The 27,762-nt window shown below is 36.4% G+C and overlaps 1 protein-coding gene across 1 annotated transcript in view; it reads left to right on the top strand.

The window, feature by feature from the left end:
• The window catches only part of LOC149075751 (hemicentin-2-like), a 149,490-nt gene that overhangs the window by 92,050 nt on the left and 29,678 nt on the right, over nucleotides 1-27,762 (top strand). Inside the window, exons 3-7 of the mRNA XM_089243258.1 lie at nucleotides 7,030-7,353; nucleotides 12,266-12,583; nucleotides 12,713-13,024; nucleotides 16,494-16,766; nucleotides 19,750-20,037. Coding sequence (XP_089099384.1) covers nucleotides 7,030-7,353; nucleotides 12,266-12,583; nucleotides 12,713-13,024; nucleotides 16,494-16,766; nucleotides 19,750-20,037 — 1,515 coding nt within the window. The remainder of the gene's footprint in view (nucleotides 1-7,029; nucleotides 7,354-12,265; nucleotides 12,584-12,712; nucleotides 13,025-16,493; nucleotides 16,767-19,749; nucleotides 20,038-27,762) is intronic.

Here is a 27,762-nt window from a genome sequence, read left to right as displayed (position 1 = left end):
AGAATTAACAAAAGAAAATGCTTAAAAAAGTAATAAGAAAATATTCGTAGATGTTTTCAAAAACCATTTTTCTCTTAAATTATTTTAAAATCGTCTTTATTATATCAAGCCAATTATATAATAGTTTCTCGTTGTGTGAGCATCACCTTGCGTATTATTATAAAATAATTCTCTTTCAAAATAAAAATAATTAAAATAATTCTCTTTTAAAATAAAAATAATTAAAATAATTCTCTTTCAAAATAAAAATAATTAAAATAATTCTCTTTTTCAAAATAAAAATAATAAAAATAATTCTCTTTCTATTCATACAACTTCGTTTCCGTAATTACCAAACATTCATGCACCTTTATCATTATATCATACTATATTATGCAGATTTATAATTATCTACCCAAACAATTCCATGAAACTGATGAAAATTTCCAAAGCCCGCAGCCCTTCGAAGAAGAAGGCCAAGAACGCGATCGAGTTGAAGAAGGAAATGATTGAAATATACGAGAGTGGCATTAAGATTGCTGTAATCGGAAGTATGTATAGGATGTCGCAATCCACGATAGGTTCCATTATGGCGAAAAAAGAAGCAATAAAGAATATATATATATAATTTATTGCTCACATGTGATATATATATATATACTGTATATCCCCATATCACAAATATAATATTTGAAGCAGGCCAATCTCAGGTCCAGATTTGTAGAGAGTTCAATTTAACGCCCAGCGTCGTGTGTAACTTATGGAAACAGTTCCAGGAGAGAAAGCCTGGGCAAGGTCGTCCATGAGCCACGACGGCCAGAGAAGATCATCATTTGTCGATTATAGCGAGGCGTAACAGGAGTGCTACAGTTTCTCAGCTCTCTAGTGACTTGTATGCAGCCACAGGAACCCGTGTATCAAGAGTGACTGTTTCCAAAAGACTTCATGAGAGAGGGGTGTTTGCAAGAAGACCTGCTGTTTGCGTCCCCTTCTACGGACAGGAGAATCCGTTTATCATGGTGCAGAGAGCATAGAGATTGGAGTATGGATCAATGGGCGACCGTTCTCTTCACTGATGAGTCCCGGTTCAGCCGAAGCACCGATTCTCGCCGTACGTTCGTATGGAGAGGACCAGGGACCCGCTACCTACCCTCCAATGTCCGCGAAATCGACCATTATGGCGGAGGAGGTTTAATGGTCTGGCAGGCATCATGTTGGATGGCAGCACACCTCTCCATGTCTTTGAAAGAGGCACTGTGACTGGTGTGTGGTATAGGGATGAGGTCTTGGAGCCCTGAGTTCATTTTAATGGACGATAACTCGCGGCCACATAGAGCTCTTCCGCTGGACGATTTTCCAGAGAGTGAGGATATTCGCAGGATAGATTGGCCAGCCAGATCTCCAGACCTTAACCCTATAGAGCATGTCTGGGACGCTCTGGGGAGGGCAATTACAACTCGCAACCACCCTCCGGGAACCATCCAGGGAATGAAAACAGCGTTGCTGAATGAGTGGGACCAATTGCCACAAGAAATGATAAACTGCCTTATTTCAAGTACGAAATCACGCTGCGAGACCTGTATATCTGTAAGAGGGGGACCATACCCCCTATTAACCCATCTATCAACCCTTTTTTTTGTTTATTCTGCAACCGCTGTTTCATACCTTCCGACTCCAACGAGTGTTACGCACGATCATGCGTGTGTATTACAATTATTGAATGGTTATTTGTTTTGTATTGTATCAATGTATGTACATATCAAATTTCATTAAAATCGGTACAGTAGTTCTAGAGATAATCGACCAAGTCTGCAAATTCTCTTAATTTCTTACACCAGTGTATGACATGTACATGTATACAGGGCGCATACAGCTTGCACCGCAATTTACTGGCAAACCGTTGATCTTAGAGGCATGCGTTTAATTAGAAAAAAAATATCCAAATAACGTGTAGACCTCCGATACGTTATTCATATTGGAAGGGGTTATATATTTATTGCAATAAAAAAAAATTACATGGACGCCCTGTGCTAAAAAAGTCAATAAGTAAGATGTTTCCTTGTCTGTCATGAGACAAAAAAAAATCACGTTCTTAAGTGATTCCTAATATTCGCTGAGATGTTTGAATTAAGAACAAGTGGAGAAAAATTGGGGAAAAGCACCATAAATGCAGGAAAAGGGCATTTCCTGATAGGTTATGCTGATTTTTTTTTTTTTTTTTGTTTTAAAATGTGTTTCCATTTTTTGAATTCAAATATCTCAGTGAATATTGAAGTTAGAAATGTGTAATCGCTTTTATTGGCCTCGGGAATGGCAGGGAAACTTTTTAATTGGGTTTTTTGAGCACAGGATATACGGATACGAAAAGTACTTTTTTTTATTTTAATAACTACACAACCCTTAGCAACATGAATGACCTATCGGAAGTCTACATGCTATTTGAATATTTTTCTAATTGGAAATGTGTATCTTCTCAACAGTTCTCCAGTAAATTGCAGTGCAATCTGTTAGCTATGCGTATTGTATGCATGTATAGACATATCACGTTTTTTGTTCGTTAAACAAGTATTATTGTAGTTTTTTGAATGTAGTGGTCAACGACTGGGTAAAATTCCATTTCATAATTTCGTCACTTAAGTAAAGCCTGTCAGGTACGAAGATTGTTTTAGTTTGAGAGCCACACTTTTCTTGTACTAGGATATTTTCGACGAAAGAATAGATTATTTTATTGCTTTAAGAAGTGATTTTCCGTTGGTGTTGTATTCTAATTAGAACTTCCAAATATATAGTAATTAGTTCGATATACGTGCAAGTAAGCATACTAGTGAAGGGAACTTGGGTATTTTTGAGCTGCGTTGGCCGCGGGCCAGTGGTGGTTCGATAAAATGAGAGATGTCTGTAGGTAAATTCGTTAATTTTTAATTACAATTGAAAGAAATCCATTCTACTCTATGCAACTATTTATAAATTTTAAAATAGAAAGATTTGTGCCATATATTGTGAGTTTGCCATCGAATTGTTTCGGACTTTACACTGATCATTGAGTTTAAAAAAGTTGATAAATGTTCATTTAGATTGTATCGTTGAGAAGGTTTCGTGCTGCTAAGAATAAAATAAATGCTGCTATAAACAGTGGATCTTATATATTTGTTAAATTTCTCGCTGTGTTTTACCAGAATAAATTTCATTAATGCCTCGAGAAAATAGAAGCGGCAGTTAGCGAACATAATGTGTATAGTAGCTGATGTGAGGGATTACTATTCGACTAACGAGAAACTATTGCTGATGTTTCATCAAAATTAATGCCTTTCAGCAGGATTTCTCCTAGAAATCGTAAGGATTATGTGTGCTGATATTTTTATGTAAGAATTACTTTCGGATATAACGCACCTAGCTTGTTTCCTTTTCCTACTGCATTATAATGAATGTTTCCAATCAAAAATTTCCCTAAAATCTCATAATCATTACTATAACTCATTATAGTGAGATGGAAAGCATTAAAGTAGATCCCTCTTAGAATGTTGAGGAATCCTTAAACTTTTAGACCGTTCGTCATATTGTCTAATCAAGATTTAATTTTTCTTTTCATCAGATACGGTAGAACATGGATAATTCGAACTTTTGCAAACTCCCGTTGAGTTTCTATGTAATTTAATGTTAAAATTTCTCTTTAATTCGATTTTTTTTCTCGAAGTTTTTGGATAATTCGAAAGTTGGAGGGAAAAATTAGGATTTTTGTATGAGTAAATTTAGTTTGAAAAAATTCTAAAAGAAGTCAGATTCACTGTGTTTTCTATTTGACCCAGCTTTCAAACAACAAATTTTCAAAAACAAATAAAAGTTTGAAAATTCTGGTTTTTTTTGTGCTCTTATTTTTGATAATTTAATGTATATTTTAACATATTTCTCAGAGCATCGAGAATACGTACAATTTAATCTCAATCTTTCTATCGTCATTGACAGTATCGAAAGTATCGGAAAGTTCAGATCCATATTTCGTTGATGAAAGTATATTTCCTTGCCAGAATAATGATAAGCAAAATTTGGAAAACAGTTTCGTAATGGATTATCATGAACTGTTTCCTTAAATCAGGTCAAAAAATTCTGTAGTGATGCTGATTCCAGGACAGAGGAATCATGTAGTAGTTAATATAAAATATTGCATTTGATAAATTATTAAAATTTGGGAAACAGTCTCGTAACTCATGATAAAATTTTGATAATTGATAATTATCATCCTATATGAAGTGAATGTTGACGATTAAGTTGCAATTTGTAGTCATTTTACAGATCCAGAAATTCGAATTTTGATTAATTCGAACTCCAGTGACTTTGAATTTCGTATTAACCAAGTTCAACTGTATTGATCTTCACCGCTTACCCTAAAACACCTCACAGATTTCAGTTCAAATTTCACCTCGTGTTTCATGGAATGCATGATAATACAAAACAAGTTGAACTTTATGAAAAATTACTAAATCATAATATCTCACATTATAATTATTCGTCTACTCAATACTTTCAATTAATCGTTACTTTTAATTAATAACGGGAATATAAAGATTAACCCGCTCTTCGGTGCCAATTTGTTGCCAAACTACCATTCCTACAGCAGTTTGCTTCATCCAGAAAATCGTACGCCTATGAGTGCCGGGATGGTAGAATATCTCGCCTGTCCGCAGAACATCTTGCTCAATTCACACTAGTATAGAAAATATCTGCTCACCTCATAACAATGTTTTCCCCCAATCACGTAGCAGCTAGACCACTAGGGAATCACAATGTTGTGGGGTGAGCAGAATACTTTTAAATTTAAACTCGTATATTTTTGAGAGAAAAGACTAGTTTGCCCATGTCAGTATGAAAACTAAACAAAGAAATAGAAGGTAAAGTAATGCAATGCTTTGTATATTCAAATAATTATAATCATTTAAATTAACATATAATTATATGTGTGTGTATTTGTGTAATATATATTTCAATTTGTGTAATACACAGAGTATCCTGTAAGTCCTAATTAAATTACTTAATGACACACTGTATTTTCACACTCAAAACTGGCACAGAGTGATACTTGAAGGTATTTCGAACATTTTCTTAATTAAAACCATATTTCTACGACGGACGGTTGATGATAAGATAAAAGCTGAATAGGACGATACAGGACACCCTGTGTATATGAATTTGTGTATTATATGTTAGCATTTGTGTATTATATATTTGTATTCGTCACCATATGTTTTAATTTGTGTATTATATGTTTCTATTTATGAAATAAATGAAAAATTATACTTTGTTCACACTTATAAATTTTATAGTCACACGTTTCCGATTAAAAAGATAACCGTATTAATGAGTATGAAATTCTTCCAACATTTCATTCTGTCTAACAAAGAAAAGTTTAAAACAGTAAAACCTGTCTTTAACGGAACCTGTATTAAGTGGAAACCTATACTCAATGGGAAAAAATCTTGGTCCCGTGATTTCAATACCAAATTACACATTAAAAAACCTGGATGAAACGGAAAGGGGAATTCTAGCCCCTTAACGGAAAATCGCCCACAAACACTACGACTGTGTTCAGCGACCAATACACCAAAGGATCATACAAAATGTTAGACTTCCAACGAAGTTTTTTATGCAATTCTTGCTTGCCAATGTGAATTCTACTTCACCCACCCTTAGAATTAGCAAAAACCGTTTCCGTACTTGATGCTATGGTTTCAAAAAGCCATATGTAGTGGTACAGTTGCTTTCTTAAACTGTAACAATTTTTTTCGGAACAGCAGGCTTTCTACCAGAGAAATCAGTGTAAGGGTTGGATTTTTAAATGATATGCAAGACTCACAAAATTGTATGCTTCCCATGATCGCAGTGGTGAGCAGATCCGGAATTAAAGGGAAGTAGGGGGAAAATTGCTCGGGCAGAAAAATTTAGGGTGCAAATCATCGAATTTTCAGGGGCAGCAAAGTCATATAGAGATCTCCCCCCCCCCCCCCAGAAATCCTAGTTACGGCTTTTGTGTGCTGAGGATTACATAAACGTGTACCACACTGTACAAACTGAATCTGACAAGACAGATATAGGCATCCTCATTGAAAATTTCAGAAAAGTAAAGAAGAACGTAAATCTCGTCAATTGAAGAGTGAGGGGTGTGAAGTTTTATACAGATACTGTGAAAACCTATAAATTTAGTAATTATAGAGTAAATAATGTACATTATTTTATTTATACTTAAATTATTTACATTAACTTCAATTAATTTATTTTAATTTTATTTCAAAAACACATTCCATCATTACATAATTTTACACCTAAACGTGCTCTGTATTCCAGTAGTTAAAATATCTCACTCTTATCCTGCCGAACTAGAATGACCAATCACTGTACTTCTGTACAAATACGGAACTGAAACTAGTCTCGAATATTCCAAATATATTTACATTCTTAATGAATGAAGTTTTAAGACGTGCTATGTAAGCCAGTGGATAAAATATGTGACTCTCATACATACGACCCATGTTCAAATCCCGGAACGACAAAAAACGCGACTTCCGTGCAAATACGAAACTCAAACTAGTTTCCAAAGTTCCAAGTATCCTTACATTCTTCCTAAATACAGTTTGAAACGGGCTGTGTAATCCAGTAGTTAAAATATCTCACTCTTATCCTTACGAACTGGAATGACCAATCACTCTACTTCTGTACAAATACGGAACTCAAACTAGTCTCGAATATTCCAAATTTCCTTACATTCTTAATGAATTAATTTTTAAGACGTGCTATGCAGTCCAGTGATTGAAATTGCCAGTCGAACCTGTATTAAGTAGAAACCCGTGTTCAGCGGGAAAAAAAAAACTCGGTCCCTTGCGATTCCGTCGAAGACAGGTTTTAAAGAAAATCTCAAAAATATAGATTTTTCTTAAACCAGTTTTGAAATGACAACGATGTTTGTGGTCTGATTTATTTATATAATTCAAATTCAAATCACGCCTGACGATTTCGACGAATAAAACAATTTCATAATCATTATTTTCATTTCTTTTGCAGTGACTCCGAAGGAGCCAGAAATTTACGTTGAGAGTGTTATTGTGAAAAATACGTCTACCCTCGGTCCTTATATGGAGGGTTCGACTTTCATAATGGACTGTAGATCCACGGGAGGGCGTCCACCACCTCAAGTCACGATATGGAACGGCACGAGATCTCTTCCTACGAAATCTCACATCGATACGAACGTCGATGGTGCAAGTGATGTCATATCTACGGCTCGATTCGTGCTATCGCGGTGGGATCTAGAATCGAGACTGGTTTGCAGGGTCCAGAGCAACGCAACGGCACCTCAGGTTAAATGGATTAAATTAGACATACACGGTAAAATTTATAACTGGTACTTAGCATTAATCCGTTTGTTTCATTTTGTAAATTTTCGTTTGCGAAAAGAAATATTTCCGATTTTTCCCACGTGTTCACAAAGAGAAATCAGACTTTCCATTGCTTATTTCAGCTTATGTGTGAATAATACTACTTTACACAGCAATTTTTTCTGTAATATTAGTTATTTGTGAGTAAACTCCCAAGGTATGTTACTGAGCCAAAAGAGGCCAAGAGCCTATGATTCGCTTATATCACACGGAGAAAAGGTAAAAGAGTCTAAACGCCCTCTAACTGCAAAAGAAAAGAGACCACAAAAGCCTACAACTAGCCCTACATTATTATATTATTTTTATTAATAATTATTTTCTTTTTATTAATTATTATTTTTTCTATTATTATATTATTCCTTTCTTCTTCTCTTCCTGTTCCCTCACTGGAGTTTTTCCGGCACGACCGCGCCCTCTTGGGTACAGAGCTTATATCGCTGGTGCCACAGAGCCTGGTCGCGATCGGTTCATTTAGTTCAGTTTAGCAATATTAAGCTATTCGGCTTCACAAAATACTTCCTTTTGATTAGTGATTTTATTTTGAAAAACAATTTGTCAATCAGTGGTGTTTTATTTGATATGGCAAATTGCAATTTCTCTTATATAATTCTCTATCACATCAGTCTTTTAAATAAGATGCACTCTAGTTGTAAGAAATAAGGGTATACCGATAAAAATTGCGCTACATGTCTCAATTGTAATACAGTTAGAACTGCCGATGAGTGATTATATCAGTCAAAAGATACCGCAATTTCTGGGACGCATGGGATGAACTCAGTAGAAGCATAAGCAATAGTAGTTTAATCATTTGCACTGTACATCATGTAACGAGTCCATGAGGAATTTCGTTGCTGTGGGTGGATCCCATTTGAATAACCCTTTAACCGGTTTTTGAAATTTCTCTGATACACATTAAAACTGCCACAGTGGAAAGCACTAAACTTCGTGCAAAATGCCACCCACTTTTTTCGAAAAGGATATTTTTTTGCCGATTTTGTACAACTTATATCCCTCAACACTGAGAATAAAAAGAATAACTGGCTGTTTATATTATTTATACTGTACGTATAATTACCCCGAAGGGAAATAAAAAGTCATCGTCTCTATCTTTCTGCTATAAAAATTTGAACAGAAGCTAACTCCGCCCACTAGAAGTTGATCGGCCAGTTTGAGGGGGGGGGGGGGGTGTTGAACAAAGCCCTCCGTACAAAGCTAGTTAGGCTCGGCATTGCCGAAATAAAAGGGTTTTAATAATGCGAGATATCTCGTCATTGCCACTATAAGGATTAAGGGTACGTATGTATGATTTTTGAACCAGAATGAGTGCATGCACATGAAAAGGAAAGTGCTAATACCCTTTTATTTTCCTAATATGTTTTGAAACATTCAGAACAGAAGAGCCCTCTACTTTTAAAACGAGACAAATATATCGAGTTTAAAATTTTTGATCGTTAAAAAATCTTTTGGGAGAAACCTGTTTAAAAATAAGCATCGTTGTTTGTGGAAGGGGATAAACAAAAGCTTTTAATTTGTTTAACAATTTCCTCGTGTTTCCCGGTTTCCTGCCGCATACTCTCGTGGGAAGGCGATATTCTGAAGAGAAAAAATCACTCAGTGAAACCCTCTTTCTTCATCAACACTCGGTTCTCATTAAAAAAAAGGATAAAAACAAATTCGTTGGATTTATAGACTCTCTGGTGGAAAGGTGTGTCTAAACCTCTAATTTTTAAGGAAAAAAACTCCGTATTCGGTTAACACACGTGCTTTATTCTCTCTTGTTGCTGTTTTTTCTGTCTATTCTTTAAAGTGGAGTCTGTAAGACAGCAGCTGAACCTGACTGGTTACATGGTCGATGAGCTTAAAACAAGCACCGAAAATGGACAAAAAATTATTACAGCAGCATAAAGAACCTTTTCCTATCTGGTCTTGCGGGAGAGAAATTTTTTAAGTAGAAATCGTGTTAAAGTTTTATTCCAAAAACGTTTTTTTTCAAGGAAATTTCAATATAAAAAACATGACTGAAATACGTAGGAAATGACAAATTTATGAAGATTAATTTACTAGAAGTTTTTTTCTTTAACAGATGTTTCTGAGAGAGAGAGAGAATAATCAGCTTTGTACTTATATTCTTGAGTAATTCCATTCATGAAAAAGTCTTGTGCTGTTTTGTAATTTTTCAATGTTTTGTATCGTCTGTGCCGGTTTCCCAACAGCCAGATAAACACAGGAGATCTTCTAGGAAATGAGTCTATTTTATTAATATGTTGTTAGCATGTTTCGTCAAAAATAAGACATGCTCTTTTGGATGATTTTTGCTCTAAAAGGTGTATTAGTTCTCGTTTTTAAGATATCTGTTTTTTTTTTTAAATAATATCTACATTTATTGAAATACAGGAGAAATATTTTTTTTTCTGGAATATTGCCACCCTGAGAGAGTTGTAAGAAGGAATGTTTTGTGACGACATTTGCTGTAAAGCACTTGCCCTTCTAAATTATTAATTCTCAGCGATATATACACACAGAGCTCTCTTTAAATAATCACTGCCTGTCCTTGTTATTGTGGTGTACCGAACACTTTTTCGGCGATAAGTCTACAATCCATCTCTTCGACATTCCCGTTCAAATTTTGTCCCGAAGTGCGCTGTTACGTAAATTTACACGTACTTAATTTAATTAACAAAATTAGAATTGAAAAATTAAAGTCACACTGGTATCACATCGAGGGGTTAGCGCACCAACCCCTCGGTGAGTATAAAAAAGGGCTGCCGCGTTCGGAATTGGCAATAAATTGTAGGTCCAAGATTATTAGCCCCTCGTGAGCAGAAAATGACCGTGGTGCGACAAATATATTCAAATGAATAAGGGGCGAAAGTAGCCACTCACATTTTTGTCAGACAGAAAAAATGAAAAATTAATTAGATGGATTCTAAAAAAAGAATTGAGACCCAGCTGATACTCAAAATAATATTCTAGTGCAATGCTACTTTTTAGACAAAAAGCAATAAAATTTCAATTAAATTTATGAGCATAAGAGATTAGGTTGCCATGCACACAAATGCCAGAAAAATATTATTTCGTCGAATGGGTGCGAAAGACCTCAATATATACCGTATGTATACATGCAGCATATATCAAAATCAGTTTCGCTCATAAATCCTTCAATTTCGGTTGTATGTCACGCGGTTTCCTAAATATTTATGACAGCAAAACACGATTATGATTCGATATTTAAATGTCTGAGAGAACATAAACCGACTGATGAGGATCACAAGGAAGTGGGGGGGAAGAAGATTTCAGCTACTGCTCCAGCGGACCACTGGAGCAGTATATATACTATATACTATATATACTATATACTATATATACTATATATACTATATATATATATATATATAAAATTGTGATTCATATGATATTCTTCATCCGTATTTCGTTAAAACTCTCAGTAAAAAAGCGTGTCACGCCAGTCTGTAAATAAGAAAGGAAATGTTTGTCTTCTGTGATGCATACGGATAGCGTGCTTGCCAAGATTGGGTTCGATTCCCTTCATAGGCCAGTACACGTTTGTTTCCGAGTTCACCCCGGCATAATATCTAAAAAAAAAATTATCTTAAAAAATTTATATTGTTCTGTGATTAAACACGCCCGTGTCATATAATATACGGATGTACTAAACGCATCTTGCCTGGCTGATGAGCTTCACTGAGGCTTATTCATGGGGAGTACGATGTCTTTGGCGCAAATGGAATCTTGTCTTGTCACTGCAAGTCATTATCTCAGGTGTCTAAAAATACTGAAGACGACAAACAAGAAAAATCTAATGCATCGTTTTCCTATAGAACCACTTTATCTTAAAAAGAGTGTAAATGTTAGGGAACGCAATAAACCATTTTCGTCTTTGGAGATCCTAAATTTTGTACATCCGCATTATGCGAAGGATAACGCAATTGCGCCTAGCCACAGTTCAAACAATGTTTCCGATATCGTCCACGATGTGTTTTTTTTTTTTTAATTAAAACAAACAACAAATTACATGATGCAAATACAAAATGTAATACAGCCGTATCCCGTTACAACGAACGCAAAGAGACCGGAGGAATGACTTCGTTAAAACAAAATTTCGTTATAAAGAAATTCCAGGTTACCTTGGCATTGCTCCTACGTAAACTTATTTGGGGGACTAGAAAAGTGTTCGTTAACACCAGATTTTCGCTATAACGGTATTCGTTAAAACGGGATTCGACTATATACAAATATTAATCTAAATCACACAAAGACAACGATACAAAATACACACATATATTACATGCGCTATGTAGCCCCAAGGGACGGTAAGGTCCTTCCAGCAGGCTTATATGATTTTTATTATTGATTACATTTTCCTTCAGCAACAGCTCTTTTATATACAGTCAAACCTCGTTAATGAGTCACTCTTGGGAGAGCAAAAATATGACTTAGTAAGCGGAGTGACTCGTTAAACGGAGTAAGCCATAGCTGTGCCAATTCCTACCCGATGACAATTGGGACCTCCAAAAAGTGACTCGGTAAGCGGAGTGACGAGTTAACCGGGTGACGCACTAACCAGGTTTGACTGTATTTGATGTATTTTACTATTATTAACATTATTATTAACATGCATTGGACAATAATTAATTTCAAATAACTGCATTGGTGTTTTTGACCATATGAAAGATATTGTATTCTGTGTTTCTGTTACTATTTGTGTGATTATTAGAGTAGATGAGAGAAGTTCATTATTTTTGGAGCGATGTAAAACAAAAACTTTATTGGAATGATTCAATGGATAATGCAGTCGTGTGATCAATAAATTTTTTATTGTTATTTGTTTATTTATTTTGCAGTTAAACCGGTGTCACTACGGGTGCGTGGTCCGACAACACCCGTAGTAGCAGGCGAGATGGTCTCTCTGACATGCGCAGTTGAAGGATCCCGTCCACCAGCGGCCATAACGTGGTTCAATCGTTCTAAAGAAGTCCAGCCGCAGCCGTCGTCGTCGCATGACCTGATGAGTGACTCGACGTACAGGACATCGTCGACTCTAGTGTTCATAGCGTCTAGGCATGATCATCAGGGAGATTTTTGCTGTCAGGGTCTGAACGATGTACAAAAAGCTCAGTCTGAACCGCCTCTGCTGCACGCTGTCACCCTGGACGTTTTGTGTAAGGCACGATAGCTTTGAGAAAAGAACAAAAAAAAATCTTCCGATTGAAATGTGTACAACATTGGCATGTTCAGTGCATTCAATATTAGTATGATGAGAATAAAAAAATTATGTTTTCTATTAACAGATCCTCCTTACGTTAGTGTATCTCCAGGAGGTGGCGTGGTTGTTAATGAAACCGGAGAAGCAGTACTGACTTGTTCTTTCAGCGCCAATCCCCCGAACGTCACTGAGGTCACGTGGTACAAAGACGGCCGACTTCTACAAATGGGACCTTCGTTCGAACCATCGAGCCAAAGATCCAGATCCTCATTACTACCAAATCCACAACTCATCATCACCAAAGTATCCAGGAAAGACGCCGGATTTTACACTTGCGCAGTTCGGAACGCATTCGGACGCGGCAACTCAACGAACGCAGCTGCTCTTGATGTTTTATGTGAGTACGATGGAGGAGAAAAAGGACGGGGGATTTCTCTTAAATTCCCGGGGAAATAAAAACTTCCTAACACACATTGATTTGCATATTGATTCACATTGTGCTCAAACACACTCACACACTTCACGTCAAAATAATTATACAGCAACCAAGAGTTAATCGAATGATACTTAGCATGTATGATATAAATGTGGTTCAATCATCAAAATTCGTAGAAGGGAATGATAATTTATTATAGGGAGCATCGTAATGACATGGAAGCAGTGGTATTTAGCATGAGTGCATGAATAGCTATCGTCTACAACAAAGGCATATCAGATCGAAGTCCAGAATTTTGTTCCGAGCAAATTTGCCCATGCTCGTTTCAATTGGGCCACTCGTTCTAGTGCCCTCGTTGGTTGATTAACTCTCCGTTCAGCTGTTCTCATTTGTGCGTTCTTGACTATAATTGCGGTGAGTTCCCTGCGCAAATTTTAACAGAGAGAGATTAATTTTTAATCTTGAGAGAGATCCTTGTGCTATGCGGTAGAGTAAATTGGGCTGAAAATTGTTTAAAGAGTTATATACCGTGTGTAAAATTTTTCCGTTTTCCCGTTCTAATTTGGAATTCTTGACAATCAACTATTGAAATTTCCCGGTCCTCTAAACTTGCCATCCTGGGATGCAGCCCACTCTAATTACAGTGCTCATAAAGTGCTACCACAAGATTTACTAGATAAATCGATGTGTGTGTGTGTGTGTGTGTGCGGTTGGTTGGGTATCGCTCCTGTGTATAACGGTCAAACATGACCTTTCTTTCATTTTTTCCATACCAAGCACCACTCTGGTCTATTGCCATTGGCAATTTACAACTGAATGAGTTGTGCCAGAAATGTGTATGCATACCTAAAAGTGCTTCTAAACGCTGTTCTTGCGTGGTTTGCTGAGATTTTTCATCCATGTGTTCGGCTGCCACCAAATATTTTATCGCAAGACAAGCGACGCACACTAGACGAACGCAAACTTGGAAGGCTCCGCGGACAATGGATTCGGGACACAAATGACCTGCCGTACTACGTAACAGCTCCCCAAAGGGAGGTGCTCCAGACCAACTTAAACAGTATTGGAGCATGAGCAAATGAATGAAGCATGACGGTTAGCGTTGACAAGTGCATGGTAGCTCATTTTGGTCGAGCTCATTCTTTTACGAGTTGAATGGCGTCACTATCCCGGATGCAACTAGGGTGGCCGATTCGGGAATTCTCGTTGACGAGCGGCCCAGGTTTTCTGAATAGTGCTCAGTGGTGGTTAAAAAATCGAATAGAATGCTCGGTTTTATTTTCAAAAATGTATCTTCGCGTTCTCCTAAAGTCATTCTTCCGCTTTTTCGAGGTTTAGTTCGTTCCGGACTAGAGTATGCTCTGTAAAGGTACATGACATCGATATTTGTTACGGGCATCTTTTTCTCAACCACCTCGTTGGACATTTTGCCTGTTTTTGCGTTGTTTTTGTATATTTGTATGTACTGTAAAGTAGTATTAGTAGTGTTGGTTGTTTCGTAAGGCATACCCCAATCACAAAAGCTAGATAACTTCTTTAAGACTCTTCTCATTAAAACCGAATCAATACAATTCTTTTTTGCATTAAGTTGAAAGATCAAAGCACATTTTTGTATTTCTTATTTCCTTCAAAAAGATCAATAGAATTTCCCAACTTACCCATGAATTCAACAGCCATCTGTCAAAATTAATGGTTTCATGGATTAATTGCTTCGAAACTTTTCTGAAGTTACAAAAAAAAAATGTATTGCGATTGGAATATAACATTTTTTAACGTTTCAGTGTAACATTTACGGTGGGTTTCGCGATGCAAAAGTTATGATAAATGATGGGAGAAACTCGGAACTTATCGTGAATAACATTTTGGCGTATCTGATAAATTGATGGTCGTGAAACAAAGCTATTGGATTCGGGGAAAGACGGTGCTTTTCGACTAAAAAGTTTTTTCCTCCCTCCTCGAAATTGATTGACCGATTTTAGGGTCGATGAGGAAATTTCTATCAATCCTGCAACAACTCTTTTTATAGTTTAACCAAAAATATCAATATAATATTCATAAAATGGCGTGTAACGGATAATATTATCTATGGGATGGGCGTGCAAACTTCTCGGTTTTGTGGGCCAATATTTAATTTAAAGATTATTCGTGGCTATATAAATGCCGAGAGGCTATCAAAGCTAAGAACTTCGTATAAAAACTGAACTGCTTGAAGGGCTGTATGAAACTAAAAATAACTTATTTGAAGGACGTATAAAAAAATAACTCAGAAATTTATATGGAAGCTGGGCAGTGTCTTTGAGTGGAGTATAAAGCGTAAATTAATTCTTGTGTGGAGGGAAAATTATGCATCAGAGTTAATGCACTTCTTCCAAGGTCGCGTAAAATATTTAATGCTAACTTGTTCGAGAGTCACATTAAAAAGCGTTATTTCTTTGAGGGACGTATAAAAATGGAAAAACTTCGAAGGTCGTGTGAAATCTGAATAACTTATTCGAGTGCTGTATAAAAAATGAATTAAGTCTTTGAGGGATGGTCATTTACTGGAGCGCTGAATGACGTCTGTTAAAGCTGTGTCGTGTGTTAAAGCTGAATAACTTATTCGTGGGCAGCATAAAAATTGGATTACTTCTATAAAAGCTGCATTTCTCCAAAGGTCGTACAAAAGCTGAATTACTTATTCGAGTGTTTATAAAAGAGGGAATTAATTCTTCTTGGGAAGACAATTCAAAGAAGTTGAGTTACTTCTTCGTAATGTGTGTAAAAGCAGAATAACTTCTCGAGGGCCGTATACGAGCCGAATATCTATGAAAATCGTATAAAAACTAAATAACTTTGTTGTGGAGAAAGTTATTTGCAGAAGCTGGTGGTTTATTGTTTTGAAAATTTAAAAAAAATTGAAATATCCAATTTAAATTTTAAAATGATAGTTTAAATAAGATTGAGTCAATGAAATTTGCAAATTTTGCTTCATTTTATGAATGGAATAGTTTCCTTTATTTTGAATCAATTTTTAATTGAATTACATTGATGTCACGGTATTTTATCCTGCGCGCAAGCTGTTGTTGATGCTTTTTTTTTAATTTACAAAAATTGAGTATTTAAGACATGTTAAATATTTTACATGCATAGGATAGCACATACAATTGAAATCATGCGTAAAAAATTGAAATAAATCAATGGTTAAATATTATTTTTAATGCTATTTCTATTAGAACATTGTGTTTCACCATGTTAAAGTCTCTTTAAATCAGTTTTTCTGTTCGGCTCTGCTGAAAATCTTGAATAGGATTACATATATATATATATAATTTAACCCACCCATTACACTCATGCGATAATATGAGTAATATCCATTTCAGTTTTTTTTTCCATCTTTTAATCAATCATAATGCATTTCCTACTTACTCATCTTATTCGAATGCATCTCCAGATCCACCGGCTGTCCTGGTCGACATCAATCCGGATATAGTAGCCGAATCGGGTGAGACGAGTTTGGTTTGTCATGCTGAGGACGGGAACCCCATGGAACTGAGCGCCGTACGTTGGTTTCACAACGGAGAAATACTTCTCGCCGAATACCAAGGTATTACAGAGCTTAAACTACAAAATCTAACTCGGAAAGAAGCTGGTAACTACACCTGTCAGGGACTGAACACGGCTGGATGGAGCGATATGTCTTCGCCGAGGTACCTGGACATACACTGTGAGTAACTTTACACTGTACCATTATCATCTACATCAACAACTATTTTTAATCCACTGCTGGGTGTAGGCCTCCTCCTCAGCACGACCCAACCCACACGGGTAAAAGGCTTACATCCCGGAAGGGACAGAGCCTGGGTCGCGTCTGATTTGACGGGTGTAGGCTCCGTCTCACATTAATGGGATTCCAATCGTTCAGATACGGAGGATCAAATTGAAATTTCCAACAAAGCCTGCGGGCCACCAACTCATGTAATTTAATGACATCATGATAGAAGGGGGGGGGGGAGGGTGATTGCGCACCGAGTTGTTTGTCCTAACAGGGACAAAAATAATTGAAGAATTTTATTTATTCTGAAATGTTTCTTTTATTTATAATCATTTTTTATTAGTTCAGAAACATTTGTTTTCACTAATTCTGAAAAGGTGAAATTAATTAATTGTGAGATTAATTTTAATCTGAAATCCCTTTGAATGATTCTTTAATTATTTATTTCGGAGATTCTGAAAAAAAATTATTTCCCTTCCCAATATATCTTGAAATAATTTCTTTCAATAATTATACAACTACAGGGTGATTATAAAAAAACTATCCCGACATATGGGCCCCTAACTATCATACCATTCACAGAAACTGAATGAAATTTTGGCATAAGGTATTTTGAGGTATGCGCTCAAGAATGATATGGAAAACAACAGTTTCACTCTAACAGTTACGGTTACAGTGAGAAAATTTCGAAAATATCAAATGGCAACACCAAGTTTTTTGTATTGGAATGTGATCTCCATTGTGAAAAACCCTAAATGGCGTTCGAACGGCAACTGTAGCATGAAAATCACCGGCGGTAGATAGGCTGAAAGTGAGGACAACCAATAAGGACAGAGAAGCAGCATAAAATAAAGCATTTTATTGTGTTTCACAAATTTTTACGCATGACCTTGTGGAGGACTAATCAGGCTGGGATCTCAGCCGAAGAAACGGTGTGACGAATGAAACGAACATTAATGCTCTGGTGCACGGCAAAGTCCTTTTTACTTTTTCCTTGCCTAGCTCCGGGGATTTTCGTGCTACTGTTGCCGTTCGAACGCTATTTAGGGTTTTTCACAATGGAGATCACATTCCAATACAAAAAACTTGGTGTTGCCATTTGATATTTTCGAAATTTTCTCACTGTAACCGTAACTGTTAGAGTGACACTGTTGTTTTCCATATCATTCTTGAGCGCATACATCAAAATACCTTATGCCAAAATTCCATTCAGTTTCTGAGAATGGTATGATAGTTAGGGGCCCATATGTCGGGATAGTTTTTTTATAATCACCCCGTATTTTTCTATTAGTTGATATTCTATTGTTAGATTTGATTAGTTGATATTCTATTGATTGTGAATTGATTTCTATCATAAAATATGAAATGATTTATCTCATTGATTTATATAAGTTATTTTTTTAGATAATATTTAAATTATTTGTTTCAAAAATTCAAAAAAAAATTTGTTAGTAATTCTGAATCATTTTTTTTTCATCTCAATTATGGAATTATTTTTCTCCATTATTCTGAATTTTCATCAATTTGTTTTAGAATTGTTAATTTCATTTATTCTAGAATTCTCTCATTAATTTCAGAATCATTTCTTCCATTTATTCTAGAATTATTTACTTCATTTATTTTGAAAATTAATCGTTTTTTAATGTTTTCAAAAAAACTTCTTGAAATGATCGCAGGCCACGACAGAAACCTCCGAGGACCAAATGTGGCCAGCTGGCCAACCTGTCTTACATTTTACATATAATATAAGAGAGTTTCTCAACCTTTCAGTTCTAAATATATTTTGCGTAAATATAAATATTTCCTATAACGGTTAAACTTTGAAGGTTCATACTGAACTGCTTCTTGAACCAGATCTCAAATTAGCATCGATTGTCTCAACAAAGGCAATTTGCGAAATGTTTTCTCAGTAACACAAATATTACCCTGATATACGCTGAACGTACATATTTAATTCTACTTGCGTCTCCTTCCTAATACGCCAATCTTTTATGTATGGCGAAATAATCGAAATTCGAAGAAGTCAAGATCTCGCTTAGTTTGGGAAATCACGAATATAGGGAATGATATGTATTCAATTATGGCGAACAAATACGAATCAACATAACGAGCGCATTGAGGATGAGATGCGTTTAATGTTTGTGAAGCGCAAGAATAACAAAAATAAGAGATAGGCGATAGAGGTGGGTAACAGTACAGTATATGTTTGGTAGAGTTTTGATTATAAAAACCAGACTTGAAAAGATAATGTGTCACAAATTTTGCTAAACATAGCTTTATTCAATCAGAAATAGAAAAGTACAAGAAATGAGAGAATTAACTTCATAAATAAATGAGATACAAATTTTATACTAAAAGAATAGCGAATGTGTACTCTAATACAGATAAGAGTATCCTACGCAGTGTGTGTACATATTTTACAAGTACAGATTTTCCATCGGGATAGGTATCATGGACCATGAGTTATTAATACATCGTCAATCACCCGCTTCGACAATGAGGCACCAGTATCGATTAGTAAGGGAAAATTCTAGATTGTGGTGTCGAAGGAGGTTTTTCCTCTAACAGGGTTGTGAATAAATGGAACAGCTAACCTCCAGAGGTCGTGAATTCTAACATAATTGACACGTTTTGAAAAGAAGTACGACGGGCTTGTTGGAAAAAATTGAGAAGCTGTCCGTACTTATATAAGACAACCATAATTTTTATGAGCAGTATATTTATATTTTATCAGAATTATTGATTTTCCATTGCTCTTATTGAGTATGTTGTATTTTTGATAGTTGTATATTCGACATCCTTATCTTTTATAGGCATTTTTTTATTCAGCCACCACGTTCGGCATTTTGTCTGTTGTGGCTTTTGTATTTGTATAAATGATTATTTTCATATATGACGGAAGTAGTTAGGAATAGAAGTTCTTTTCATTTCCTAGATCCACCTGGAGCTGCGAGCATAACTCAAGTAGAAACGATGGCTATCAAGGGTCACACAGTAACACTAAGCTGTCAGCTCGATGACGTCGGTCATCCACCGGCTTCCAAGTACATATGGGAATTCCCTGTAAGGCCTCTGGGAAATTCGTCAATCCATCAGCTGACACCTCCGTCATCGGTCCTCGTCATGAATGACATCACGGCAGCCTCTGAGGGTATTTACTTCTGCGCCGGTCGGAATGACGTCGGTACTGGTCCTCTCGGTCATTTCAGTTTGAAGCTTTCTGGTGAGTCATTTCAGAGTCAATCACGCAACTTGTCAATCGGAGGATCAATTATCCTTCGCCTAATATTTACGCTGTATAGAAAATATTGAGACAAATAACGAGGAAAATCTATTAATTCCTGACGCGCTTTGATAGTCAATAAGTGTCGTCTTCAGGGGATATGAATAACCATACCATCACGCTGACCCAAAGATACCACTTGCCACTTGGATTGCTAAAAATCCAATGCTGTTGTTGTTCAGCGGAAGAAAATTAATGGTCATACATGTCCAGCGCTGTGGTGAAATTGGAACAGAGTACCTACTTAAACCACACATATACCTCATAAATATATTTCTGAAGAATTTTTAACGAACTGGTGAACGTCAGAATGTGTCATGTACCTGTAGGGCATCCAAGGTGATTAACGTTACGTGAAGTTTGTATCTGAGAAATGTTTGCCATGCGTTGAAAGAAGTGCTGCCATCTGCCTCCTGAATTCAGAAGTAACATGGCGTCGGGTTATTGCCTGTCAGTATTATACGCGAATTTATAATTTTGTATGTCTGATTGCTTTCTGTTTTCGCAAGTAAAGAAATACTTTGCCAGGAAAGATCCGAAACAACGTTCTGATTAGATGCTTGAGAAATAGAGCTATTTGATTGGTCTATTCCGTGAACGTGATCGGTTGATAGTATGGTTATTTCTATCCTCCACAAATGTCGGAAGCCATTAATTATGTTATGTTGAAAGGTGTTAGGAATTCGTGGCTTTTGCTTGTTATTTCACCTTATCGTTGGTTTCCTCTTCATAAGCTTGACCCATTTCACATCGTCTTTTTAATTGCGTTTCAGTTGTCTCAGTTGCAACCTCATGCGAATGCAGCTCGTTATACGATGTGAAGGAGTGATTTGTCAATTATTTTCGCCTGAAATTCGTAATCAATGATCATCAATCGAATTAATGAAAATCATGACTTCAACTTTTCATGTGAAAAGTATCTATGTGAAAAATGTCTACAAATCCACAAGAAAATACCATAAAGTCAGTAAAGAAAAGCAGGCTGACGTTCAATAGAAACATTTAAATAACCATACACGATGTGCACGCACAAAAACATTCTTTGGATCGATATGGGAGAAAAATATGAGGAAATCGTTATGTTTACGTTGGAAACCATTTCCCAACGTCAAAAACAAAGAAACAACAAAAAAAGCCAGTTACTTCCGCAAAACTTCCTGACAAGCTTGACGTGTGTTCGAACTTGAGCACATATAGTACAACCAAGTCTTGACAGTTTCCCTACATACCCTTGTGTATTCTTGTCGATTCGCTTTCTAATATCGACCATACTGTGGTTTACTTAAACGCCAACAGAGAATATTAGGCTGCCAAAATGAAGAAATCGTGACGTGAAACTTCATAGCATACATTCGTGAAAAATAATTATATATTTCCCGATGCCCGCAATATAAGACTTTGAATGCAATAAAAAAAAAAGTAATAATAGCAATAAATACAAATACAGGGCCACGATAGGCAAAATGCCCAACGAGGTGGCTGAGAATTTTTAAATGAATCAGAGCCAAGAAAATAAATAAAATAATACAAATTTATGTATTTATGAATATAGAATAAAATTCCATTCTTGACTTCATACAATATAGTTTTTGATAAAGAATGTTATGACTTCTTTGCAAAACCATAATTAAAGTAGGAAAATTGTTTGTAAAAATTGAATTACTACATATATACTCAGACTGAATATAGCATTCACGTAAAAGAAAACCCTTTTTTTTGACGCCAAGTTTAGGCTGCTGTTGCCATCTCTTCAGAACTAGAGTTGTTAGTACAACCATACAATGCATTTATTCACAGCAAAAAAAGTATCTTATTTATGATTAATAAAATTTATTTTGTTATTGTTGGCCACCCAAATTGCAACACCAAGAAAGACAAGAGATATCGCAACAATATTTATTTTGTAGATAACATGTTGACCAAGCATCAAATGATTAAATTTATAGACTTCTGTGAAGTGTGGTTCCTGCCAAAATCAGTAGCCAGAGTAGCCGCCATTGTTGGAGATCACCGCTGCCACACGCCTCGGCATTGATTCAAAGAGACTTTGGATGTGTTCTTGGGGTACAGCAGACCAAGCAGCTTCCACGCGTTGCCAAAGTTGATCTGGTGTGGCAGCTGGGGATGTAATCTGGGTCAATCGTTGAGCAACCATGGACCACATGTTTTCTATCGGCGAAAGATCCGGAGAGCGAGCTGGCCAGGGAAGCAATTCAATCTGGCGATTGACGAAGAACCTTTGGACAATGCGTGCCACGTGTGGTCGCGCATTATCCTGTTGAAATATGGCTGTGGGCAAGCCCTGAAGGTAAGGAAGGACAACTGGCTCCAACACCTCGGAGATGTAGCGCTGGCTTTTTAAAGTACCGGCAATGCGTACTAGAGGAATGTGAGAGTGATATCCAATACCGCCCCATACCATAATACCCGGTGCAGGACCAGTGTGGCGGCGCATAACGCAGCTGTTCAGCATCCTCTCTCCACGGTGTCTCCAGACTCGAATCCGACCATCGTGGTGTTGCAGACAGAAGCGTGACTCGTCAGTAAAGACAATTTCATTCCATTGTGCCGTCCACATCCTTCTTTCATCGCACCATTGGCGGCGGAGACGTCTGTGGTTCTGCGTCAAGGGTAGACGAAGCAATGGACGTCTTGCGGACAGACCACTCTGCTGTAAACGGCGTCGAATGGTACGCGCAGACACTGGATGATGCGGTACAGACTGAATGTGCTGTGCTATGGTTCGTGATGTGGCTGAGCGATCCGTTACTGCCATACGCACAATACGCATGTCATCACGTGAAGTGGTGCACTGAGGTGGATGCGATCGAACACGTCGGTCCGTCGTACCCTCCTGCATCCAACGATCACATATCCGCATCACAGTTGTTTGGTTTCGGCCAACACGACTACCGATTTCCCTGAAAGATAATCCACAATCTCGGTTGGCCACTATCCTTCCTCTGTCGAACTCGGATACTTGATCAAAAGATGATCGCTGTTTTCTACGAGGCATAATTGATCGTTTTTTTGAAAAAACCACAAGAAAAACACAATTGCCGTACTTCAAATCGTCGAAATCTCCAAGCCTTAAATAGCGCTTTGAAGTGGCGCCACAGGCGCGCGTGATGTGCGTCTGCGCTGAAATTCTAATCATTTGCATATCTCACCTCCGCTAATGCATGTTGTAAATTTCATGTTATTTGCATGCTTCCTTCAGGGTGTTGCATTTACGGTGGCCAGCAGTGTATAAAGTGGTTTAATGCACAACAATTTTGTGTTCTACGTAAGAAAGTAGCTTCACTGCAACTTCATTAACACTTCCGAAGGCTACATAGTGCAAAATACTGTTGTAATTAAACACCCTCGAAAAAAACAAAATCTCATGAGGAATTTAAAAATATATTAACGATGATCGTGAGCGAAATATAAAAAGTATCCTCGCAGGAGTTTCAAAATATCCTCAAAAAATATCGTTTTAGAGGGATTCAAGGTGGTTTAGGATAACGTTGTATCCAGAGGAATTAATTAAGGAGTAGGAGAGAAGTTGCAGTTGGACTTTAGGCAATTCCAAACAATATTTGAAAAAATATCGTAGCAGAGGGATTTATACCGAGCATCTTTCTAGCGAGGTTCCATTGTACATGAAATAAATTGTGTTTGATGCCCCAGATTAGAAACTGTCATGAAAGTCGAATCACAATGGTGGCATAAATTCCTGGGAAATACATGTACTGGATATTTGGAATTTGACAACACACATTTTGTACAACCTAACATAAACACTATAATCAGAAACAAAATACACAAAATGCAAACACAAAATAAATGCAGCCTACATATTGAAATTTACGTAACAGCCCAAGGAATTACATATTCCGTCCAGGGTGAATTGATATTATATACATTGGGGGTTGATAACAGACCAAAATCATATACGAGGTGATTCAAAACTCGACGTGTGGACTTTTAGGGGAGGTAGTAAATACAAAAACATACAAAACAGAATCATATAGTATGAATGTATGACCGGAAACACCAACCTGATCAGTTGGAGGATAAACGAAGATGTAGCAATGATAAGCCAATAATGGGTGGAAAAACTCTTCATTTAGCGTACATGCGGACAGTACGTTTACACACCAAGTTACACAACAAAGTTCATACCATCTACAGTTATGCAATATATATATATATATATATATATATATATATAGTGATTCTGTTTTGTTATTATTATTTTCTATCTCCCCTAAAAGTTCGTATGTTGAGTTTTGAATCACCCTGTATAAATAATATTCAAACCTCATTACATTCGCAAAGAAAGAAAAGAAAGTACATATTAAAAAAATGTTTGCAATATATACATATATATTATTATTCAATTGTGTTGATTTTGTTTATTATTAGTTTTTTTTTAAATTTGTGTAAAGGTTTTTCTGATTTTATTTCATCTTTCATTCAATTTGTTATATTCCTATGTATATGTTTTGTATAATGGTTTTGTTCGGTTTAAGTATGTACTATTGAGTTCCATCTCGTTTGTCTCTCTCTCTCTGTTGGCGCTTAATTTCAAACTAATCGGGGTTTTTATGAATAAAAAAATAAAATTGTGTAATAAATTTTAAGTTAAAGTCCTGTAATAAAATTTTGTAATAAGATAAAGTTTATTAATGTTAAATCTATAATCATTGTGACAAACTTGGATTGTATTAATTTTTTAGATACATTACTCACAACTTTTCTCAAAAATTTTATTACGCAGCGTGCATGGGTAACACGGCATATGCCATTTTACTGGCGCACCGTTGATCCTAGAGGCATACTTTTAGTTAGAGGAAGTATTCCAAATAACGTGTACTACTCAGATACGTCATTCATGTTTCAAGGGATAGTTTAGTTATTAAAATAAAAAAATAGCTTTTTATACAGTCCCCCATGTGGCAAACACCCCGATTAGAAAGTTGACGCCCTGTCTCTCCTGATCCCAAGCAAAACATAAAAATCCACGTTTCTAAATCCGATATTTACTGACGAGATATTCAAATTCGAAAAACAGAGAAAAGGTGGGGGGGGGGGGCACAGCTTTGAATGCTGGTAAAACTGTTTATCCGTACCTAACGCTGCATTTTCCCAACTTTTCTCCAATTTTCGAATTTGAGTATCTAATCAGCGAATATAGATAGTATTCAGAAATGTAAATTTTTTTTTTGGCATCAGGAGAGATAGGGCAACAATTTTCCAATTGGGTTTTTAGGCAGAAGGGGGTACTGCGTAGAAAGTTAATATTTTTTTTAGTTTAATAACTATGCAGCACATGCAGAAATTATAATACACACACACACACGACGTTGCAACCTTTTTTTTTCAAATGCTTTTGCCTCTAATTTTAAAATAGCTTTTTTTAATGATTTTTTTTCACTCCACTTCATAACTTCTCGACCACCCTGTATTATCATTTTGTATTTATTTCACAAACACAAATGTACAATACACAAATATCAACATATAATACTCAAATACAGATATTAATACACAAATTGCAATATACAGTATAATATACAAATTGCAATATACAGGATAATACACAAATTGCAATATACAGTATAATACACAAATTGCAATATACAGGATAATACACAATTTGCAATATACAGGATAATACACAATTTGCAATATACAGCATAATACACAAATTGCAATGTACAGTATGATACACAAATTGCAATATACAGTATAATACACAAATTGCAATATACAATAAATACACAAATTGCAATATACAGTAAATACACAAATTGCAATATACAGTATAATACACAAATTGCAATGAGTGGCTCCGGTTCGCCAGTCAAATCTCATACGCCCTGTTATCTTGCACCCTGTATAATATTCCTTTTGGAAATTTGTAAATACAGTTATTCTTTTTTGGATAGCAATTATTCAAATATAGCAGGAAATGCGATTAGAAGCTTCAACTGTAAATTTGAGATTCAAATTGCCAAATTTTAGGTAATACGATTTCGAAGGTAAATTTTCTTGATCTCAAGTTTTCGCTCTCTTACTAATTTTCTTTCAATTTTGGCTATTCCTTTTGCTAAATTGAGTATCAAAACTGATACTTAATTACTGAAGTACACGATTGTTTCCATTATCTTCAAGAGGTATCGTTCGTATGAAATGGAAAAAAATACAAAACTCATTTCAGATTATGCACACCGACCGAAGGAATTCTTATTATCTAAATAGGCATCGGGGGTTTGAGCCATCGCCTATCTCTGTAGAGATAGGTTAGGAAAATAATGATGCCGGCGTTTTTGGTACAGAGATGCTTTGTCTAGTAATCATAGGGCTATTCTATTCGGAACTAAAGAAAGTTGTTGGCGAGAACCAACTATTGGCACAAAGACTTCTATTCCTCTGCCCCCAAACTACTACTACTACTACTACTTCCTGTTTCGCCTATTACGGAACACAAAGGGCAGTTTGAATAGCCTCTTCCTCTTCCTTCTTCTCTTTCGAGAAAGTAGAAGAAATCTCTAGGATTAAGAAAAACAGATAGTACGTACCTGGATTCCCGTTTTCGGCATCCGCCCTGTATTTTCACCCTGAACATTCCATGGACAATAGAAGAAGGGCGGGTATAAAAAAAAAAAAAAAGAAGAGTTATTTTCCCTTAGTGCCATTCTTTATCAGGGCCATGGAATAGAAAGGATCCTGGAAGGAGCTCCGGGAACTTCATCTCGTCGCTTATTTCTTGACAGAGATATGCCAGAAGTGCATTACTTTATTAAGGGTGATGTATGACGGTATGATGTATTGTTCGACGTCGTTGTCGGCGTCTTTCCCGGACTCTCTCTCCCTCCCTCCCATTCCTATCCACCCGTCTGAATAGCATCTGAGTCTGCTTATGATAGCAATCAGTGTTATTATATCGGCGGACCACGCAAGCGCGCATAACGATACTGCATAATGCACTTCCTGGAAGCAATATTACGACAAAACTACAGAAATGCATATACTATAGGAACTTTCTTCATGAATTTTACTTAGGGTAGGTGAACAGATGTCTTCTTGGTCCCAAAGTGGAATTGATTATTGGTAATGTGACAGTTGTTTGTTTTCCCCTGTCTAGCTCATAATTACATGATTCAATAATCCTTCAAACCCCCCCCCCCCCTTCGATTCTAGTGGTTACTTACTCAGCGTTCTCATAGATCTTATCTAGTTTTCTCATTAATGTCGCGTTATACCTGCGAGTCATTTTGCGATTAGTATTATAATTTTTTTACCTCTAATGTCCTTACTGCACAACTAGAGAAACCGCGGGACACCCAGGCTCCACCACAAGAAGATATGCTATGATTGTTTGGTTCTATAATTAATAATTGATGTTCTATAAATTGTTCTATGTCCGTTGACTTTGACTTGATTCATTTGATTTACATACTTTGAATTACGATGCACTATATGAAATCTTTGACATATTAGTAAATCATTGTTTTGCCAAAAAATGCCCGGGGGACCGAAATGCTTACGTTGCTTCTTGAGACAGAGCCTGGGTTATCTTGCGGTTCAGTTCTCCGAACATTAGCACCACCCGTTAAATACCATCGTGCGCAACTGAGAATTCTCTGTTATGCATGATCCCGCAGAAGGCTGGGG

Source organism: Pholcus phalangioides, unplaced genomic scaffold (assembly GCF_987345545.1).
Source record: "Pholcus phalangioides strain wild (caught in Gottingen) unplaced genomic scaffold, Ppha-v1.0 ptg000015l_1, whole genome shotgun sequence".
NCBI classification, from domain to species: Eukaryota; Metazoa; Arthropoda; class Arachnida; order Araneae; family Pholcidae; genus Pholcus; species Pholcus phalangioides.
This window is presented reverse-complemented; position numbering and strand designations above follow the sequence as displayed.